General features: G+C 43.0%; 1 protein-coding gene across 2 annotated transcripts; it reads right to left on the bottom strand.

Annotated features, from left to right (window-relative positions):
* Positions 1–440: 440 nt before the first annotated feature.
* Positions 441–19552, bottom strand: LOC135491180 (membrane metallo-endopeptidase-like 1). 2 transcript variants are annotated; one of them, XM_064776883.1, is made up of 17 exons: positions 18387–19552; positions 14088–14233; positions 12912–13076; positions 12170–12262; positions 11451–11575; positions 10761–10858; positions 10306–10436; positions 9622–9798; positions 9060–9178; positions 4963–5018; positions 4487–4538; positions 3868–3935; positions 3265–3368; positions 2999–3076; positions 2583–2681; positions 1904–1941; positions 441–1652 (listed from the first exon to the last, which is right to left on the bottom strand). In XM_064776883.1, exons 1-17 carry the CDS (start codon positions 18892–18894, stop codon positions 1553–1555), a joined length of 2157 nt encoding a protein of 718 aa, XP_064632953.1. In that variant the 5' UTR covers positions 18895–19552; the 3' UTR covers positions 441–1552. The 2 variants fall into 2 exon arrangements, with proteins under 2 accessions (XP_064632953.1, XP_064632954.1); XM_064776884.1 differs by lacking the exon at positions 18387–19552 and adding an exon at positions 16432–17022.
* Between the last annotated feature and the right edge of the window lie 1612 nt (positions 19553–21164).

Genomic DNA, 21164 nt, shown 5'->3' with positions numbered 1-21164 from the left:
ATATCTTGTCTTCGTTTCTTCCAATTGGTCTTTAATTGTAATATGAAAGGTTCAACTGTAGAGAGTCATGACTATTCATGACGATTACGTTGTTAACTCTTGAATAGATATCCCACCCCTTTTATGGCTGCGAAAGGCCTACTATTGTGTTCGGCTGTTTAGACGGTGACCGTTTAGACTCTACCCATCGAGGCAGTGGTACAAATCGGGTATTGTCGGGCTTGGGATCTTATTATTGAGTGGATCCAGTATTACGAACGGCGTACCCCTTTAAGTTGCGATAAGTTATTCATGATGTGTTTGTTCCGCAGTAAATTTCGAAATGTGTTGTCATGAAATGGTTAAGGGACAACGGTCCAAAGCTGACTGTCAACAAAGTAACGGACTTAACGGAGCCCGTCTGCCTGTGTGGAAGGAATAGCCTTTGAGGAAACACATAATTTGATATTTGAGCTATAAGGTTTTTATTGAAAACAACACAAACTCACATCTTTATCAAAATATACTTATACAACTGACAATTAAAACTATACATGTATATTTATCTGCAGCATCGGGAACAAATCGGGAGCCGCGGACCACGGACGATTCTCCAGCCTGTTAGGAGCGAGACCGCCGGGGCTGACGAAATGAAGTGGGACGGGCCAGGCCGGTCTAATTGAGAGCGTACGAACCGAAACAATGCTCTCGAGGCGTTCATTTCTTTTGGTCATGTCACCAAAGATTAGGGTTTCTGATTGAATTAAATATGTACGTTCATCTTATATGTAGATCAATGAGCTTGTCTTACGAAACATTTTTTTCATGTTTGTAGTAACGTTTGATTGCATGTATTAAGATAGCCATTGCGGGTATATACAATGTATAGTGTGCATTGTTATAAGATTGTAGTGCGTGATCTGTTCTCTGTCCTTTTCGGTCCCTGGGAAAATGGCGTTACAAACCAGGATCTGTAATGAGCAGTGGTGCGTAATGGAATGGCATGGTTGAACGAAGTGTGAATAGCCACCTCTCGCGCCTTTTTTCATCACTGTCTTGATCTTGATAAAGCACTGTGTCAGCACGCGTTTTTCGCGTATTCATAGAAGCAGGACAGAAGGTTGACTATTGGCGTTGTGGGACCGCGATCATGCTGTTATTGATTTAGCCATGCACTATGGTGCATGGCTCAACCGCATACCAGACTCCCGTGGCAGTCCATTTCGTCATCATATTCACTGTCTCATTGGCTGAGGGACGAAGCCGGTACACTGCGGGCGGAGTGTACGTAGTATTTTATGAACAAGCAGTGTTTTTACCAAACAAGCCATGGCCAATCTATAAACATATTATGGGTGATATGAATAAAGACTAGCAATTGCTTTTACTGAAAACACCATGTACATTTACACTAGGCCTTTCTGTACAAAACTGAAGTAAAATCATTTACTAGTCTTTATTCATATCACCCTATAATTTCGTTTTTTTATCTAAGAAGCAAGGCAGTTCGACTCAGTTCTAATGCCACAATAATATGTTCGTAATTTTGTTGAAATTAGAGATAACAGTCCCATCACCAGAGGTTACACTTGTTTTCGGGGTTCATCGGCGCATCTTTCGGGCAGTTGAAGATTTCGGGAAAATATGGGTTTAACCCTTCCGATCCTAACATCCTAAAAAAACAATAATCAAAAGATAATTGATCATGTAATTACATGTATTACCATTCGATTGGTAGCTTGGTAAAGAATAGGTTACTGGGTAACAAAATGAACGAAGGGCGCCGTTTATTAAATTTGGTATTTTCATGCGCCTTCGAATCCTGGCGAAAATGAAAATGGCGACATGTGTTGTCGGTCATGGAACGAAGTCATCAATAAATTTGGTTCGCCGGCTGCGCAGGAGAATGAGTAAGAAAGATTACCTGATGGTCATGAACGCCTCACCGTTATTACACCACAGCTGCAAGTGAGAATAATAAAAATATATATTAGGGAGTTTTAGCAAATCCTCCGAAACGTCAACATGGACGCCTATCAGTCGAACAATGAGATAGGCGTTCACTTTGGCGTTCGAAGGATTTCCGAAAACTCCCTAATTTGCCGTGGGGTATTGAGCACTTTTTCTACCATGACTCCGAAATGTACCCTACGGTGCCTGGCAGAGTATGACCTCGCTTTTGGTCATGCACTGGAAGTAATGCTGCTTATTCAGTTGAACATGAACCTTTCGAACATTTCTAAGTGCTCGGCTTCAGTCTGACTCGGGAGTTTATCTGACCCGTCACCTTTAAACCCGACGCGAAGACGGGAAGCCGTGAGGTTTTAACAGGCGTCGGATTAATTTTGATGTAAGTTACTGGTGAACGCAATTATAACTGACTATACAAAGTTAGAGTGTGGATCGCTGGGAAACCACCGCGGTTTTCCGCTGTTGGAATCGGACCTTAGAGTGACCAGATTGGTCAAAAAGGGTAAACTTAAGAGAAAAGTGAGGATACTTCTCTGTTTCTCCGATCATCGCCCGTGTGCCAATTACACGTAGGCCTACTCATTTATGTATATACGCCAAATCAAAATTTTCAAGTTTTCAAGTTATCATACTTGTGTTTTTGAAATCAGGAACAGTTGCTCCTGGGTGTAGGGAAGTCCAGCCAGTATGTCGTCTTCACGCCCTCTATCGGCCACGTGCTTTCTGTAAGCCTGTAAAGGTATATTATAGACTAGTTTTCTATTTCAAGACACCTCAACATCGATTTTGACTGCTTCGTGAATATTTTACTCTAGTAGTTTATGACTGCTTGACAAAACCGCTGCCGCCAGAACAAGGCACACTAGCCGCACAGCTTCATACTAACAACCACCTTCTCACCAAAATATGGAGCTAAAACTAGGACCGAATCGAGATATTTTAGTCTCATCGGTTTTTTCAAACGATTCTCTATATACTGGTACTGGTACTTGGGTCTCTGGTCGTGGGAGTAGTGGTTGTCCAGTTTTTTGGGTTACCAAATATCTACCTCAATTGCCCATTTCACTCCAACGACGTCTGGTATTCCTTGATTAGACATTGCTACACCTTGGTCCTGAGGAGGAGGCTGGAAAAAACGAAAAATGCGTAGAATCTGTTGACGCATGACAACCCTTTTTAGGCCAAGGTGCCAGCTGCCTTTGTCTAAAGAAAATAGACCGTGTATTGGGCTGGGCCTGAATTCTGTTAACTGCGAGGTGAGGCCGGGGCGAAAAAACGTCTTGTGCCGCTCTGATTTCCACAAGATGACCTTACCTCCCATCCAGTATAATTAATATTGCGGTAATAATCTTGCAGGCATGACTCGGACTTCACTAATTCCGGGACTTCCGTCTGGTTCGCCCAAGTCTCGTAGGTGTCTGCAAAATAAATGCTCTGGACCATAAAATGAAAACTTGGGCATGAGATACGTTGTTTTTTCATAGGCAAAAAAGCGTTCAGTGAAACCGTGATTTCCCCAAACAAAATGATTGAAAAATATATAAACCATGCACTAGTACGAGAACAACCGTGAATTGAAAGTCATTTCCCTCCAAAACTACCTCGGCAACACTGGCAAAATCATAAGGAGCGTTTAGTGCAATATATATATACAGGTGACGGCTCATGGTGCCAATCTGGAAGGGTGTTATCATCCGGCTGAGAATATCAGAAATTTTAGGATTCGTACGTAGGATCTCGCGCTAAGAACACCTGATACTCTCAGGATGGGTGTTATCCTCTTTGCCACAATAATCCCTCACCCAATTTGTACAAAAACAGAAGCGCTACATCGGTCTGGATCCACGATAAATACGACCTATCGATCAACATTGAAAACGATACATGTACATACAAGTAGCGAAAACAACAACTTACGAACGCCGTCAAAATCATGTCCAAATTCGTGTCCAATAATCCCTCCAATGCTACCATATTGTAGATACCTGCAACGGTAAGGCAGACATCAGTCGGAAACCCGTGTAAATGACTAGACAACGGAGTCGGGCCATGTGCACTTTGAAAAAAACGGGGTTTCAGGTCGACACCGCACCCCTCTTGGTGCCTTCCGCGCTTCAACAGCAGCGGAATACCTTACAACATGTACAATGCGTAGCCTGTCACGTGAAGATCACCACGAGGAAACTACATGTATACGATTGTAATAATTTTGAATTGTTGCGGATTCTGAAGTGCTTTGAGTTCAAATCACCAATTTTATGCCAGGAGTGCATCATGGGCACAACTTCAGTCTATTTTCAACACCTTTTGTAGGTTCAGCAGCCATCATTGTACATGCACATGTTGTAAGGTATTCCGCTGCTGTATACATGCAGTTCACGATCATATCAGGGGCGTAGCTAACTTTTTAAAACATTGCTGCTAAAATCACGGTCCAAAACAAATGATTTAGCGACTTTGGGGGGGGGGGGGGGGCTGATCACATTTTGTGGTCCCCTAGAATTGACTTGTTGATTTGGATGGAAGGTCTACTTACTCCTGAGAATGATAATTGTAGAATGGCGACCTCAAGATGGACCAAAACATGACTAGAATAAATAAATAAAATGCTTTTATTGATAGAAATTGCTGATAATAATCAAAATTCAAAAGCGTACACGCTTACATGACGTATCTGCTTGGGGTTGATCCACCACTTCCCGTCGTGTTCCCGTCAACCTCTCGTCGACGTGATGCGAAAACTAGCCTGGTACCAGGCTATGCGAAAACATAACAGGTGCCGAATTCTTTTGTCGGGGGACGGGTGCTTGTCGGGAATTTGATGGGTTCGAAGGCAGTGGATCCCCCACCACCATACATACAGCAACGAAGGTGGTTTTTATCACGTTTTTCCAACTACAATGTGTTAAAAGGACTCGCCAACGTTTTTTATTGGAGGGCGGGGAAGCATTTTCAAACACCACCAATTTGATTTTGAAGAATAATTGTCAAGAATACTTGAAATGAGCTTACCAAGGCCTCCAAGGTACACCTCGTTCATTGCATTCACGAACATGGCATCGGTGCTTCTGCAAAATAACCAATGGTGTTTTGCAATGAAGCCAGAGCAAAATGGATCAAAAAGACTTGAGAACCAATATCAAACCCAATGACATGTCTTCCTCCGATAGCATAAACCAAATCTGTATGCGAATGTCATCACGCTGTAATTGTGCCCCTCACCTCGCAGATAAAGGAATTCAGGCTCTGTCGAAAACAGAGTCTATTATCCACTGATCGGAAGTGCGCATGTGCGCTCTGACGAGCTTGGTGTAAATCTGAGGCAGCTGGTATCACCTCCCGTCTCTGTTCAGGGTCGGCTGTAGGGCACGGATATAAATGGCCTCTTCACTGAATTCGGCAAGGATTGCCTATTAGCGGTGAGATGTTTGAAATCGAACAGCAAGAAATAGGCTATTTTCACTATTATGCTGTGATCAAAAGTTTTTAAACTACTTTAAATTACTATTCCCAGCATAGATGAATGTTCATGAACAGTCTTTTGTCTTTAGGCCGGGTCTATTTGGCAAGCCGCTCGCCGAACAGGCATCTTTTTTTGTCCTGTTTGGAGAGCCGCTTGCCAAACAGCACTAAAAAGCCACCCTGTTCGGCAAGCCGGGCTTGCCAAACAGGGCAAAAATACTACCCTCTTTGGCGAGCCGGAGACGTTACAACATGTTGGCCAATCAGAGAGCAGTGACGTCATATTCGAATTTATATGCGCATATTTAACAATGGCCGACTTCCCGCTCTCGATTCAATTTCTGTTACTAAACTCGGGTTTTGGTCAATAATCCATGAAGAAGCATGAACATGTACATGACTGCATGGATTTACAAAAAAAGTCATAAACGTGATTTAACTGATAAGCATGTTAAATGCATTAGTGTGCATTTCTAAAGGCGTTTCACTGTAACTCCAGTGTTGCTGACCGTGTTGCCACGAATGATAATGAGCTCCTGGCTGGTCGAATATGCATGAGTTCGGCTCTCCATCAAGGGCAGAAAAAAGGCGCTGTTTGGTGAGCCGGGCTTGCCAAATAGTCACTTCCTTGTCTTTAAACAAAGCCCGCTCGCACAAAGGCCTGAATTCCCGTTGTTATCTACTGTATCGGGTCAAATCTTGACGGTTCATGCCCATTTCGCCTTGTCTTTTTTCGCCTTTTCCCATTTTGCCTTAAAAAAATATACATTTCGCCTTCTCCATTTTCGCCTTTTCCAATTTTGCCTCTTCCCAATCCGCCTTATTCTATCTCGCCTTTGTCTTTTTTCGCCTTTTCATTTTTCGCCTTATGCTATTTTGCCTCTGTTTTATCTTGCCTTATCACAAGTTGCCTTATCCATTCTTGCCTTCGTCTCAGTTTGCCATTGTCTTAATCTGCCTTCTCCTATTTCACCTTGTCCTAATTTACCTTTGTCCTTATTCGCCTTCATCCTATCTCGCCTTTACCCGCCCCGCCTTTGTATTATTTCGCCTTCTTCCCATTTCGCCTTCTACCTACTTTGCAACAAACTTGGTGTCTTTACCCAGGTTTGTTGAGTCAATCTTTCATATGAAAGTGTCTTCAACAGTGTTGAAGGGCTTCTAGGGTCCATTCGGGGGTACCCCCAACCAAAACCCGGTGGACATTGCCAAAATTACAAGTGTAGATAACTTCTCAGCCATTATAGTCATATTACATTACATACCATATTACAAAAGACTTTTGTCTCTTTTACCCATGTTTGTGGGGCCAATCTTTCATATAAGAGTGTTTCCACGAATTATGTTTTGGTACCCTACCCAAGGCTGTTGTTTAATTACCAATATTTTCAAATCTTCATAACTTCTGAACCATCTACATGTAAGCTTACATGTATCTCCAAAACCAACTTAGTATCTTTACCCATGTTTGTCAAATCTTAGAGTTTTCCAAGTCTTTCATGGAAATATTTTGGCATAGTGTTTTGGCATTCTTTGATGAGTAAGACTTGTGACCTGGTCCTATATAGGAGGGATGGGGGTGCTAAGTATTTTATTGATCATTCAAAGTGTGAGTGCTTCTGAAGTTCTTTATTATGGACTATGGTCAATAGGCCTACTCAAATCCAGCAATCTGGAAGATGTATTCCTTTGATCATTGGGGAATTATGAGGCCTTCTCACAGAACGAGTTAGCTCTCAAGACAACAAGGCAAAATAGAACAAAGGCAAGATAAGCAAAGGCGGATTGATAAAAGGCGAGGTGAGATATGGCGAAACGGGAGAAGGCAAAATGGGTAGAAGGCGAATTGACACAAAGGTCAATCAAGAAAAGGCAAGATGAGATAAGGCAGGATGAAACCAAGGCAGAATAGGACAAAGGCGAAATAAGAAAAGGCAAACTAGGATGAGGCAAAATGAGAGGAAGGCGAGTTAGGAAGAAGGCCAATTGGAACAAAGGCGAGATAAGACGATGGCGAAATCGTAGAAGGCGAATTGAGAAAAGGCAAGTCAGGAGAAGGCTAAATGGGAGAAGGCAAAATTGGATGAGGCGAATAAAGCTCTGTACACACTGACAACATTTTGGGAAACATGTTGGCCAACATGTTGTCCAGGTGAGATGTTATCGAAAATGTTGGCAGTGTGTACAGTTCGGTAACATTCGGTAACATGTTGGCCAAATGTTGCTCAAATGTTGTCGAAATAATACAAAATCAATTTTGTTGCCGAGATGCTAATGATGTTGTCGAGTTTTATCCAATCAGAAATATGCCACAAATCACATGATCTACCTTAAGCCATGTGATGTAGTCAAAATGGCAGCCTCAAGCAAGGAATGGTTACTGAGTGAAGTTGAACAACTTATTGCAGTATGAGAAAGTTGTGCCTGTTTATGGGATGTAACATCCAGGGAATATAAAGACAAGAACAAAAAGAAAGCTGCTATTCTAGAAATAGCTACAAAATTTGCCCCATGCTGGTGTCTCATATAAATCCATGGTCTTGTCCACACTCTTTTCTCATCTTTACGTCCTCTTCGCCGTCTTTCAATCAGGACACGTAAAATTATGGCAGAGCCACCGACAATACATCTTCTTCTCTTGGAATCTTCCATTGTTTATGAATTTCCCTCAAAAATATTCCCTCAAAAATCCTCATTTCTCGGAAACATTCGACAACAAGTTGCCCAACATGTTGTCGAATGTTGTCATGTGTATACAGGGCAAAATTTTCGATAACATCGCACCTGGACAACATGTTGGCCAACATGTTTCCCAAAATGTTGTCAGTGTGTACAGAGCTTAAGGTTAAGGCGGAATGGGCAGATACCATCTTGACAGCATCGACCCCCGCGACAAAGCCAAGGGTAAATACATGGAAACGTTAACAATCCAAATGCCCACTACGGGAGAATGGGGTATGTGCAAGTATAACTCCGTGCACGCGATCAGTGTTGACACTTCACTCTGATACAGACTCTTCGCTGTGGTGGTATAGACAATTTTTCTCTCATAGGCTTTGTGTTTGGGCAATGGCCAATGGAGCCAGGCTCCGCATGATGGTATGCGAGACATGACCACTAATGAATATTCATAGGTTGGAGGTTCGAGGCCTATCAATTAGACGAGTGCATGTTTTTAACTCTCAAGTATATTTGGAGAGGTATTGAAAAAATATTTGTTGTGGCAAGTCTACAGATATAAAGAAATTATTTGATGAAAAAATTGATTTCGAATTTTGCTAATTGGGTAATAGGGGGCGTGTTTTGAGATTTTTCTGCCAGTCGGCTGAAAAGAGTGGAAATATCAATGTCTGTCTAATTTGTCGATTATCAAAAAATTTCCGCGGTCAACTACTAGTTTATTTTTCACCATTTACTTGCCCGACTGTCCGGAATATCATATCAAAATTTGAGATTCACAACCCCACGCAGTATTTGATGCGTCGCGGTCAAACATTGACAATTTAACTGCTAAAAGGCTTAAAAAATCAATGGTGGTCTTGTCTCATGCAGGAGCCTGTGGTAGTGTAATTCTGATCATCTTGGGGCAACACTAACTTCATGTAGAAATGGTAGTGTATGCCCGGTGACATCAGGGCAATACTTACTTTATGTACAAATGGTAGTGTATGTTCGGCGACCTCAGGGCGATCGCCTGCATTAACCTCTGGAACTTCTTAGCGTTGATATCATTCACAAGGTATGGTAGAGATTTGTTGATATGCAACTGAAAATACATAAGTTATTTCTGTTGTTGTGTGAAAGGGTGTCGTTAATTCTGGCGTTAAATGAGATCTCATCTCTCTTCAGGTTACATCAGTCCATCAGCGCCCTCAGTTCCGGACTTCCCACCTGATAATGTAGGTCACGTGATATCAACAGTAACTGACAATTCCAGCCGTCAATTCGAACCTTCCCCGTGCGGAGTGGATCCCAGTGGCAGCTCAGTTCATTCATCGTGTCGGGTTGGTTGAACCATTGCTTGTGACAAAACTTGTTTTCAACCTAAATTACCGTCGGTCTATGCGAAGCTGGTTATCTGCTTCGAATCATTTCAAAGAATACGTCCATTTCACAAGTTAATTTTGAATTGACTTTAGTAATTGATTCTGGTGCGTAGTCACACGAGTCGCTTCACAAATCAAGAAACAATATAAAATGAGTAATTACATTTTTGAAAAACCGGTCCACAAAATCGTCGTCGAGCACCCGTCGTGGGCCCCCGAGCATGACCACCTTGTCTTCAACACGCTTCTTTATTCTTTCTTTGAGATAGTCATCTAGCCATGGTAGGGCCGTGATCCTCTTGAGTATGACCGCGCGGATCTCTTCGACAATCTTGCGTAACTGAAAAAGTTAGATATAATACCAAAAGTCTATAATTCAAAATAGTCCCAATAACCAAAAGTCTTGGAATCGACTAAATATATTGAAATGTACATGTACGTCTGTGCATCTACAATTATCTATCTATTTGCACGCAGTCATTTCTGACTCGGCAAGTGCCTTTGGCCAAGGTGGGGGAGTCCATCGCAGGGTACTCATTTTCCTCACTAGGTGGGGGTAATTCTGCTTGCTCTGGCATCGACGCAAGGAACCAACGTCCCGTTGTTTTGGGCACCTCGCATGCGCAGTTTGCCGGGTGCCGAGTGGCAGAGCGCCGTGGCCAATTTCGCCTTATATATTTTTGATATTTTTGATACTATGTATAAAGTAGTAGTGAAAACACCCTGAATCTCAGGATGCATGACCCACAATGGCCAGCTTCCAGTGCTCAAGAAAGTCGAAAAAATACAGTCGAGTTTTATGTTATGGGTAGGCCTGTGATCAGAATAATTTCCGGGAGAGCCCTACCTTTTCATCTGTGACGATAGGGTGATCCATCTGTTTCTCCAACATGGCCAGGATGCCCAATGAAAACGTAGGATTGACTTTTTCCATGATGCATCGCTTCCATATTGTGGTGCCTTCCATTGGATCGCGAACTAAAATGAAGCAGAAATTATCCACGGACTCGACTTGATTTTGCACTTACCCGGGTGTACCAACATGGCGATAACTCGAAGCTCCATTATCTATTTACAGGCCCATTCCTGATTTTCCGCAAAAGCAGCATTTTGAGACTTTCTGACAGTTATTGCCCAATCAGAAGAGAGCTATCATGCTTGTTCGGCACAGAGAGCACGGCTTTGATCGCATACGGGGTTTTGATTGGTCAAAACCTGTCACCTGACAGGATATCCAACGGCGAATGCGCGAACCCGGTCTGCCATGTAACGACATTACCAGAAAAACGGCGAAACTCTTACCAGGGGTTGATTTGCCATACTCGGCGTCATCGATACACTTCGGCATCCCTCGTCGGCTTTCATCAAGGAACACATAGATCAGATAGTTACGGAACTTCCTGAAAAAGGAAGAGCTGAACTGCTGAGAGAAACCCCGGAAAGGAACCATGTGCAGTTTTGTCTGCATGTACCAGATAATGTTTTGGGGGAAACCAATTGAGAATATTGACGGAGGGCTCAGGGTATTTCGGTGTGGAAAGGCCGTGGTTTAAATCACACTAGACAAGCGGCTTGTCGTTGGTGGGAAGGCCTTTTAAACTCAACCTCAATAAGCTCCTGTAGCCATCCCAGGCAGGCATCTACTTGTGATCATTTACCAGGTATATAGGCATCTAAGCATTAGTTAGAAGGTGAATGATGAATTGACACTGAAAGGTAGAAATACCCCAAGGAGGTTCGGTATTTTAAGTCAGGGAAACAAAGCACTTTTTACTGGAAATCAGTGAAAAACGTATTTTGCGTCCCATTCCTGTCCTAATTACTTTTTTTCTGAAAAATACCCCACCAGTAATAATCCTATTCTAAGACTAACCAATGGTAAAAGTTTCAGTCAAACCGCTTACCCCCCCCCCCCCCGCACCTGATCACCTTTTGCATGGTATATCTGTGGACTGACACTTCACACTCAATAACAAGTCCCTGTGATCATACCTCACATTGAGATTTTCGTAAATGTCGCTGAGCTGTTTCATCATCCAAACACCAGATTCGCTGATTTCAAATGGCTGATGGTTCCATTCCCGGAACGGCTTCTCAAACAGGCTTGACCAGTCAATCTGAAGTTCAAAAGAGAAAAGATATAGCCTAACCAGAAAAAGATACCCTTTGTTGTCTTCAACCGATTGCCGGTGTGCCGCTTCTCAGTTTTTAGTTTGTTTTCTCCCCAAGATAGATTGACACTTTTTTCTCTGTTACCATTTACAGGGCCTACTGTCCGGCCATTGTGTTTCTGGCTGTCTTTGTATTGCGTATGGAAACACTGGGGAATAATAGACGGCTGCATGGAGAGACCATGGCTTTTCAATAGCGGAGAACAGAGAAAAACGTGGTAATCTGTCTTTCAGCGGTGTTTCATCGGTGTGCCATTTTTTCAGTGTTTCTGTTGAAACCGTTTTCAATCATTGTTTGGGGAACGCTAGAAAATTTATGCTCGGAAATGGTTGGGCGAGACAACTGCTTGGTAGATCGACGAGCACATCCCTCTACAAGAGAGATTGTCATTGCCCTCGAAAGGTGGCGTTGCATTGGGCCAAAATGATTCGTCCCGACAGCGGAGCGGAGCGTAGCACATCGGAGCCTATTTCGCTGGGCTCAATGCGCTTGGGCAGGGCGGTCTGAGGGAGTGTTGAATGGGAACTAGGGAGACCTACCTTACTGTTCTTTAACCAGGGTTGGTCTGTCATCAGTTCATTCCAAGTCATTCTTTTAGTTGTGAAATTCGCGATCGATTCCGTGTCGTCCTTCTGAAATAGTACGACATTCACAACAGAATATTAGGTAAACTGCAACAAGGTAGCCATGTCATTGTTTTCAGTTTACACAATTCCCACTCTACCTTACCAGTCGCTCCACCTGAAAAACATCGCAAACACTGGCGAAGGTCATCTATATAATAGTAGAGAAGACTGAAATATAAATATTTGATAAGTATGTTATTTCGCTTATTTCGCTGCCTTTTCACTTACGAATTCCTGCCTTTTTGTGGGTTATAGGATATTTCAAATGCAACTGCTTCTAAAATTTTGATTGATACTCGATCGTCTCACAGATGGCAGCACGACGGAATGAGACGATCGGTCACGTCTGCCATGTTTTTTACGACGTCCCATGCAAATGCTAAGACAAGACCACCATGTCATATTTATACTTTTTTACTGTCAAGTCCATATTTGGTGAGTATTGCGACGCGGTCAAACATTGACCAATTAACTGCTAAATGGCTTAAACAATCAATTGTGTTCTTGTATCTGCTTTGGTACAATGTGGCATCTCGTGTTCATAACACCTACTCCAGGCCAATCAGCGCTTGCTGACTGTAACATGTGACATATATGACGTGACCTTGACCGAAAGCGAAATCGAATTAGCATAAAGACACAACTTTGAACTGACCTTGCAGTAGTACATAATAACTTCCACGACGTCGTTTGCGAATTGACTTTTACCACTTTGTGACTTCCCGCCGAAACATTCGCTCATCCTCTGAGCATGCGCTTTAGTGTCGTTGTAAAAATCACCATCGAGGATGGTGCACAGGAATTGATATTTTGACGCAATCTGGAAGAAAAAGTGCACTATTACATCACAATATTGACACTAGAGGCGCTTATTTCGTTCCTTACAACGCCTCTTTTGCTTTCTTTGTATGTTGCCTCCATCTTAGTACAGCGGATATTGAAACGGAAAGAATGTTTCTGCTTTCAAAGAGGCAATCGCATCACCACTAAGCTCGAAAATAATGATTGCTGCTCTGTAGTTCTCCATAAAATCAAGTGTCAGGTTTTATTTACAAAGATCATAATTTTGTTTTTTGTTGATAAAATAAATCGTTTTATGAAAGAAAGTGGCACTTATTAGGTCTGAATAAGACCAACAGTCTGAACTGGCGGCGCAGTACATGACGAAGGATTATCGAAGATGCCGCTATCCAAGATGGCGTCACTGTGCGAATTTGATCATATTGCATTGTTTTATCACCGAACCATGGCGGGATTATTAACCGCTCTCGCCGTCGCATCTCTCATCGGTGGAGGGGCAAAATGTCATCTAAACTTCTCTAAAAAGGAAATTCCTCAAAATTTTTGGTGGTTGGACGTCTCTTATAATTGGGAGTATGGTACATATAGATCACATCTCCCTTTGTTCAAAGTCAACAGGGGTCCTAAGCAATCTTAATTCGTGACCTGGGTAAAATAATACATGTTATAAAACATTTTGGTTGACACTCTTTATTTTTAAAGCAGTATGTTTTTGTAATTCTATACGGTAGCATGTAAATATTGAAATGATAGAACGTTTCATTTACTCGTTTATTTTGGCTTGTTTTAAACTTGAAACAGGCCAAATTAAGTGGGCCTACATGTTAGTGAATAAAAGTTCATTTTCATTTCATGCAAATACCCTCTAACGCTTGCAATCATAGTGTTTATTTCGTTCGTTTCATAGTTTGGCTTGTTTCATTTCGGGTCATTTGTGAACAGGAAATAGGAAGAATTTGAAAACGAAATAGTAAACAAAACCACCGAGCAATAATCATTTTAAAACCTTTTGAACCCAAAATCGACTTACCGATATGAAGGACTCCAACCTATCTGTTTCAGTATTTGGTTCGAGTTTAACACTAACGGAAAGGGTAGCATCAGTAGAGAGGTTGAATTGGACATACTGTAACGCATCGTCAAAGTCGAAATAAACTGGATTAAACTCGTACAGATCTGAAAATGCAGAAGACGGGTAATGGGACTTTGGTCGTCCAATCACAGTTGTCCACGAAGACAATCACGGGCACACTGGCACTGTCATGGGTGTGTTGGATTCATGCAACAACCACAACAACCTGTCCTTCGAATCACCCATTTCTATCATTCTTACGAAGGAATATTTGTATTTGCACATGGTAGTACTTGTACGTGCCTTTGGGGTCGCTTAGTTCTTGGAAAGTAAATGTATGATGTTAAACGAAGAAAAAAGCAGCTCAGACAAATGCCCCAGAATAGGCCTAAAGCATTGAATGTAAAAATCCCCACCTAGGTTTTGTCATGACACGTCAGTTAGAAAACCTGAACGTGCCTCCTTGGGTATAATCTTGTTACAGTGAGGCAGCTTTAGTTGGATGTTCGGTACATGAAAGCGTCTTGTTTCGAGTTCGATATGTTTGAGGCGGGGTTGACTTGGAGAGGTTGTTGGCCTTGACTCGGGGAGGTGGAAGACCATCGGAGAGGTGGTTTGGCCTTGACTCGGGGAGGTTGGAGACCCTTGGAGTGGTTGTAGCTGATTCCTCAGGTTGACCTTGAACTTGACCTTGAAATTTCAGTTGAACAAAATTCCGTTTTGTAGGCCTATCGACCGCTGAGGACTCGCAGCGGTTTACCGCATTATCTCACTTTTATTTATATTGTGAAGCTTCGCAGAATAACCAATGGTTGTGTACGGGTGATGATATTCCGCATTCCTCCCGCTCAATTATCGCGAGGAGTGCGGGTCTATGTTGCTGCCTTGTCAAAACCACGCCGTATCTCAGACTGATACTGGAATGGGTAATAAATATAGACGCTAACACAGAGATCAGGCGGGTCAGATCAAAATTATCTTGAAGCATGCTTTTTTCAAGAAAACGATAATTTCCTTATCTTGATATTGAGATCCGATATGTTGCTTGTTGTAAAGAAAACTTTCCGCGGAAGTTTTTGCCAGGCCCGATCCCGCAGTAGCGTTCTGCCTGCTGCGGTCGCCGCACTGGAAACACTACGTCCCACCAAAACTTGACTTGGTCATTTCCCACAGGTGCAGTTGGCGTCTTTTGATGATACCTTTGTCTGGTGCCCAGTCATATGCCAGTGCTTACGAAATAACCACGGAGACCAAAAGCAACTTTTACTGCGGCGGCCTAATAGCTGGGAAAACGCAATTGACTATACATACTCATTTGAGCGATTAACGGATATTTCTGAGCGTTAGCTGCACTAAATCACAAACGAAATGAAATGAAAATGGCCTGTGCGTCAAACGCTGTGTGAATCGCGCATGTGGCTATAGGCCTTTAGGAGAGGTGGACGGAGTTACTACTTGGCTTAGGAGGTATATGTAAATATATAAGACATACCCCAGGTTCAGTCAACGTCCTGAAGAGCACTTTTAGGCAAATATCTATACATGTATCTCTACCTTTGTCATAAGTTGCCTTCGACATGCATTGTATTTAGGTGTAATGTGCACCTCACAAAAACGGTCATGTTAATTACTGAAATGAGTTATCTCAAGTGCCGGAAGGAGTGAAACGTTAAGAAGACGAAAAGCAGCGCAGGTAGAACTGCAATTGTAACTTTAACCAAGAAAAAACCGAACGATAAACAAGCCAACCGAACAACTGTTAAAGCATTCGAGCGAATAATGAGCGAATAGCTATGCGATGGGTAAGGTTTCCCCTTATTGGTTCGAATTTCCTGAACAACAGCGCCTGCCTTTCTGTCGTCCTTGGCTTGTGTCCTGTTTTTTCCGTCCTGAGGAAATCTGGGGTTAATGTTCGCTTCTTCGGCCCTGCATACAAACAGGCCCGGTATGCAGGCCAGGGCAGGTTAATGACCCCACCAGGTGAGAAACATGAGTGCAGCTTTCGTGGACTCAACCTCTCGCTGAAGTCGGATTCACGAGGCCAATAAACCCAATTGGCGCATGAGCGTAGTGGTGTGCATAACGCTCATCCCGCCTTGGAGGAGGAATACTCCCTGGAGAAAATCTCCTCCAAGTGGAGAGCGAACGCTGCTGAAGAAGAAGAGATAGAAGATGTGGTGGTGGTTGCCCCTTTCCTTCCGCAGGAGGCGAATTATGTAACGGCAGAAGTACAATTTAACGAAACTTACCATGTTTGAAATTTCCGTGCAAATCTCTGCACCAAACATCTAATTCTACTTACTAATTTCGTCACTCGGGGTACTTGAATCGAACCCCCCTATTTTTTTCACCATTTCCCTCACGGTAGCCATCTTCTGTTTCTCCTTGACGTCACTCTCCAAGCAGGAGGCGTAAAACTCCTTCATCTTTCTCTCCGTTGAGTTCTTAGCATCATTTTCTATCGGTTTCTCAAGACCTCGTCGGACCATCTCCAAAACCTCATTTCCTACCTCGTCAAAGTAGTCAACAAGTTTTGCAGCAGCGAAATTCCCACAGGCAAAATCGTAGAAGTTCTCACACGGGTCGACAGATGTGTTTAGAAGTGCTTTAATGTGCCTGGCGTCCGAGAGACATTGCGGTGTCGAACATCCCTCCCCTTTACTTGTTACGGCAGTTGCGAATAAGACGCCCAAAATCACACAAACGATTAAAAGGATGACACAGATTACTCCCAAAACGATGCTCACAGCTCGCCCCATCTTGGCTCCAGGACCAGGCTAGTCGAGTAGATTGTTCAGCGCTTACTTCCCGCTGGTGGGGCAGAGCGGCGGCGACCTGCGAAGGCAGCCAGTTAAGATAGATGCTGCGTTTAAAGTTTCTTTAGAATGGTGCGGAGGAAGCGAGTGTGTGCAGGTTAATGACTCTGCAAGTGAACGCTAGGCCGACAGTCGTGGTTGAAAGAAAAGACCAGTGTTTTGCATGAACGTCTTTTCCATAACAATTATATTCGTGGCGTGTTTGCGCTCATTGGGTAATAGTTTCTTCAACTTAGTTTTGCTTCAGACCAGCTCCCTAATGAAGAACCGAGACGAATACTGGCCAAATGACATCATCCTGACCACAAAGCTCCGGGGCTCTGTGGTGAAATTCTCTTGGACAGCCGACTTTGTTACCGAAAAAGACTGACTGTCCAGCGTGCAACTTAAAATATCAGAAACATAAACAAGTAGTCAGACTCCATTAAACGGGCTGTGGGTAGGGCCAGAGCAACCGAAAGATCATTTTGACCATTGCTCAGCTTCCAGACAACGCGTGTATGGGCGGAGGCTGCGGAGGCAATACCGCTGGAATGCAGAAAAATACAAAAGTACATGACTGTACTGGTTGCGGCTGATGACAATTTTCCGCATGCATCAGCAATTTTCAGTTTTCTGACCGATAACCTTTAAATTTCATTTGATAATTTGTGTTTTTCGACAGGCATGACAGGGAAATTAAGGTTCTACTCTATGATGACAGATGGAAGCTGAAGGATAACTCTCATCCAATTCCTGACATGCCTAAATGAACTACCGAGCTATGGCATTGGAGGCTTGGGCAGTCTCTTTACGTGAACGCCTCGAGTAGATTCCATTTCTTCAACTCCTCGCCAGCTCCGTGGGCTTCTTTGGCAGTCTCTCGCGTCGCCGCGTCTATCGGTGGCAGTGATAGCGAACCGATGGCCCCCGCTCTCCATTCCTTCAGCCCCACTATACTCATGTAAGTGCGATGGCCTATAAGTCTGATCTTTTTGATAGCAGTTAAAAGGTTTTTGATTACATGTCTTGCATATTGTTCTTTTGACAGTCACCGTTAGTGCTGTAACCTATAAATATCAGGACACTCAAGCTTCTTTTGTATCTTAATTTGCTTGAAACTTTAGTCTGTTGTTTCGTTCCGAATTAAACAAAGAACGTAGGACTTTTGACCTCAAATCTTTAAAGAGCCTGGGTGAACATTGTGTACAGTCGTGGGCATAAGCAAAGCACTCACAAGCTAAGTGTTGAGTACTCAACTGACTGTACACAGCTCAGCATTTCACTTTATATCTGGGAGGTGATCGAATATGCGTGTATTGGAATTGATACCTCAATTTGTCAATCGTATCAAAATTGACTCATCACGAAAATGCTCATGACTGAATCTATTACATGTATAAACATAGACCTAAGCCCAATTGCACTTGGAAAGCTTTTACTTTCTTTATTTCGTACTCACTCATTTTATCCGCAGGCAGATTGGGGCCGAACCCGCCTATTTTTCTCACCATGTCTATCACTTCCGCCATCTTCCGGTCTTCCGTGACGTCACTCTCCATACAAGAGGCGTAAAACTCCTTCATTTTTCTCTCTGTCGAGTTCGTAGCATTATTTTCGATGTCTTGCTCAAGACCTCGCCGGACCATCTCCAAAACTTCTCGTCCTATCACATCAAAGGGGTTATCCTCAGGATAGTTCCCGCAGGCAAAATCGTAGAAATTGTCACACGGGTCCACAGATGTGTTCAAATACCCCTTGATGCGACCGGCATCAGCCAGACACCGTGGGGTCGAGCAAACTCTCGGTCCTTTGCCCGCTACTGCATGTGCCAAAAAGATGCCCAAAAGCACACACACAATCAAAAGAATTCCACAAATCACTCCGAGGAGGATGCTCACAACTCTCCAGGTCTTCTTGTCGGGCTGGTGACTTGAAGTCGACAAGGGACGGTGCTTTGCTTCACCCATCTCTTCGTGCTTGATATACAATTACAACTCCGGGCCCCACCTTCTGATACAATGTTCTCTGTCACAAAATACGGGGATATACACCCTCTGTGCTGTTTAACTCCCGGGACCTTTCAACACGCGGGGTTCCTGGTGCAAATTTCCGCCGTCAAAACGTGCAGGTACTATATATCTTTTACTCCCTCCGTGCTTTTTAACTGCGGGAACCTTCCAATTCAATAGGATCTAGGTGCAACTGTCTCTGAAGGCTTCCCAATACTCCGTGTTCAAGGTGAAAATATCCTCTCTGACAAAACTTACAGGTACTACAACTATCTTGCTCTCTCTCGGTGCAAGGACCTTTCAAAACGGGTTGTGTTCCAGGTGCAAATATCCAATGTATGTACTACATCTCGTACCCCCACTGAGCCTTTCTCCGGGGACGTTCCAACAACACACGGTGTTCAAGAAATGCAAAATATCCTCTCTGTCAAAATATCGATATAAGTTTACAGGAACAATTTGACCCCGTCTCGGTGGTGTTTAAATCGGGGAATCTTTCAATGATCAAAGTGCGTAAGTCCTCTTTCAGGTCCTTAATTTGAGTACAACCAAGAATGCAGGTCTGGATAGGGTTGGTTCAATACCTGGTACTGACACACTGGCACTGGCACTGGCACTGCCACTGAAACTGGCACTGGCCCAAGGATGCATTCCAAAAAGGTCTGCAGTCCACTGAACATCATATGCCAGTGAAATGAGACTGCTGTCTGTCATCATCATGGGCCTTGCAATTGTCTTTGGTATAATTCTCTGTAGTCCAGTCAATGCCTTGACCTACATGTACTTAATACCTAGTGTAGCCTTGTGTAGGCCTGTAATTGACATGATGAAATATAAGTTAGTGCAGCAGACTAGGACTGACCAGGATTAGGTGTAGGCTGCAGCCCAGTGGCTGTGGTGAGGCCGTATTATATATTTTTTTATCTTTTGTTTTTAAAACTTTGAATTGATTTAACTTAATGCTGACCATCAGATTTACATTTGAGAGATTTATTTGTGACCCTGAAACACTGTATTTGCATTTTCAGGCAAAGAAATATGTCTGCAGTGCCAGTGCCAGTGCCATTGCCAGCGTGCCAGTGCCAGGTACTGAACCAACCCGTCTGGATATGTGCAGAAAAAGAAGGAAGACGCAACTTTTCTAAATATTTACCAACCATTGATAGCCAAAATAGTACCATTAAAGGCGTACACTGTTTGTGTTTTGTTTTTTTTGTCACTCAGGTCAATACAGATGAATATAGTGCAGTATTCACGCACGCAAATTCGCTGAAATTTGACATTGTTAGTAATTGTATACTATTGTACTCAACGGCACTGTTAGAATTTATAGGCAGTACGTATATATGCACGATTCGAAATTTTCATATTCAGACAATGTTTTCAAATTTTTGAACGTATGGAGTATGCCTTTAAGACGACGACTTCGCATTAAACCAGTTTTAGACTACACCTGCTTTGAATGCAGAAGTAGGGCGGCAGTCTTTCAATTCGAAATTTCCCTATAGATCAACAGGCTGAAGAGGCCATTTGGGTCAGGAACCGTTCTCAAAATATTGCATCAAAATAGAGGCTTTTTCGCTCTTAGTAACTATTTGCCTTACTTGAACTGGTGTTCTTGACACCTATATTCACCACCGGCCTGATGTCAGGGCCTTTAAACCGACATTTATGACCGAGTTCTTACCCTGAGTAAACCCACAGTGATTGCCGGCTGTTCTATCTCGTAGCACCCCCGTCATTCGAAAAATGTCTCAAAAACGCATTTCAATAGCATTCCGCGAAGTTACTATTTATAGCTCACAAGGTCAGTTGCATAAGATATTGATGACGTTTAAGTCACGTGACAGTCGGACATCGACACTTATTTCTACGCATTTGAGCTTATTTCAAAGTCAATTATCTTTGACCCTGCATTGTTTTTAGCATGAATGATACCATAGAGTCAGAGAGAGAAATATCCAGAACAATTATGTAGTATTTCCAACACTCTGACATGTGCTAGATTGAATCTAACTGCCCTAGTTAGAAAGCCTGCATCCATTACGAAACGGCATGTTTGTCCGACATTGCCTGTAATTCAGCGATGGGGAAATAGAGGGCAGCAGCTGCAGTGACGTCATCTTCGCGGAATGCTATTAATACAAATTGCTTTCTGGCCCTCAATAAAATCCTATTCATTCCTTGCGATGGCCCACAGAGATTGAGGTGTTTAGCGTCCGAGCCAT

The sequence above is a fragment of the Lineus longissimus genome, chromosome 7, assembly GCF_910592395.1.
Source record: "Lineus longissimus chromosome 7, tnLinLong1.2, whole genome shotgun sequence".
Lineage (NCBI taxonomy): Eukaryota > Metazoa > Nemertea > Pilidiophora > Heteronemertea > Lineidae > Lineus > Lineus longissimus.
This window is presented reverse-complemented; position numbering and strand designations above follow the sequence as displayed.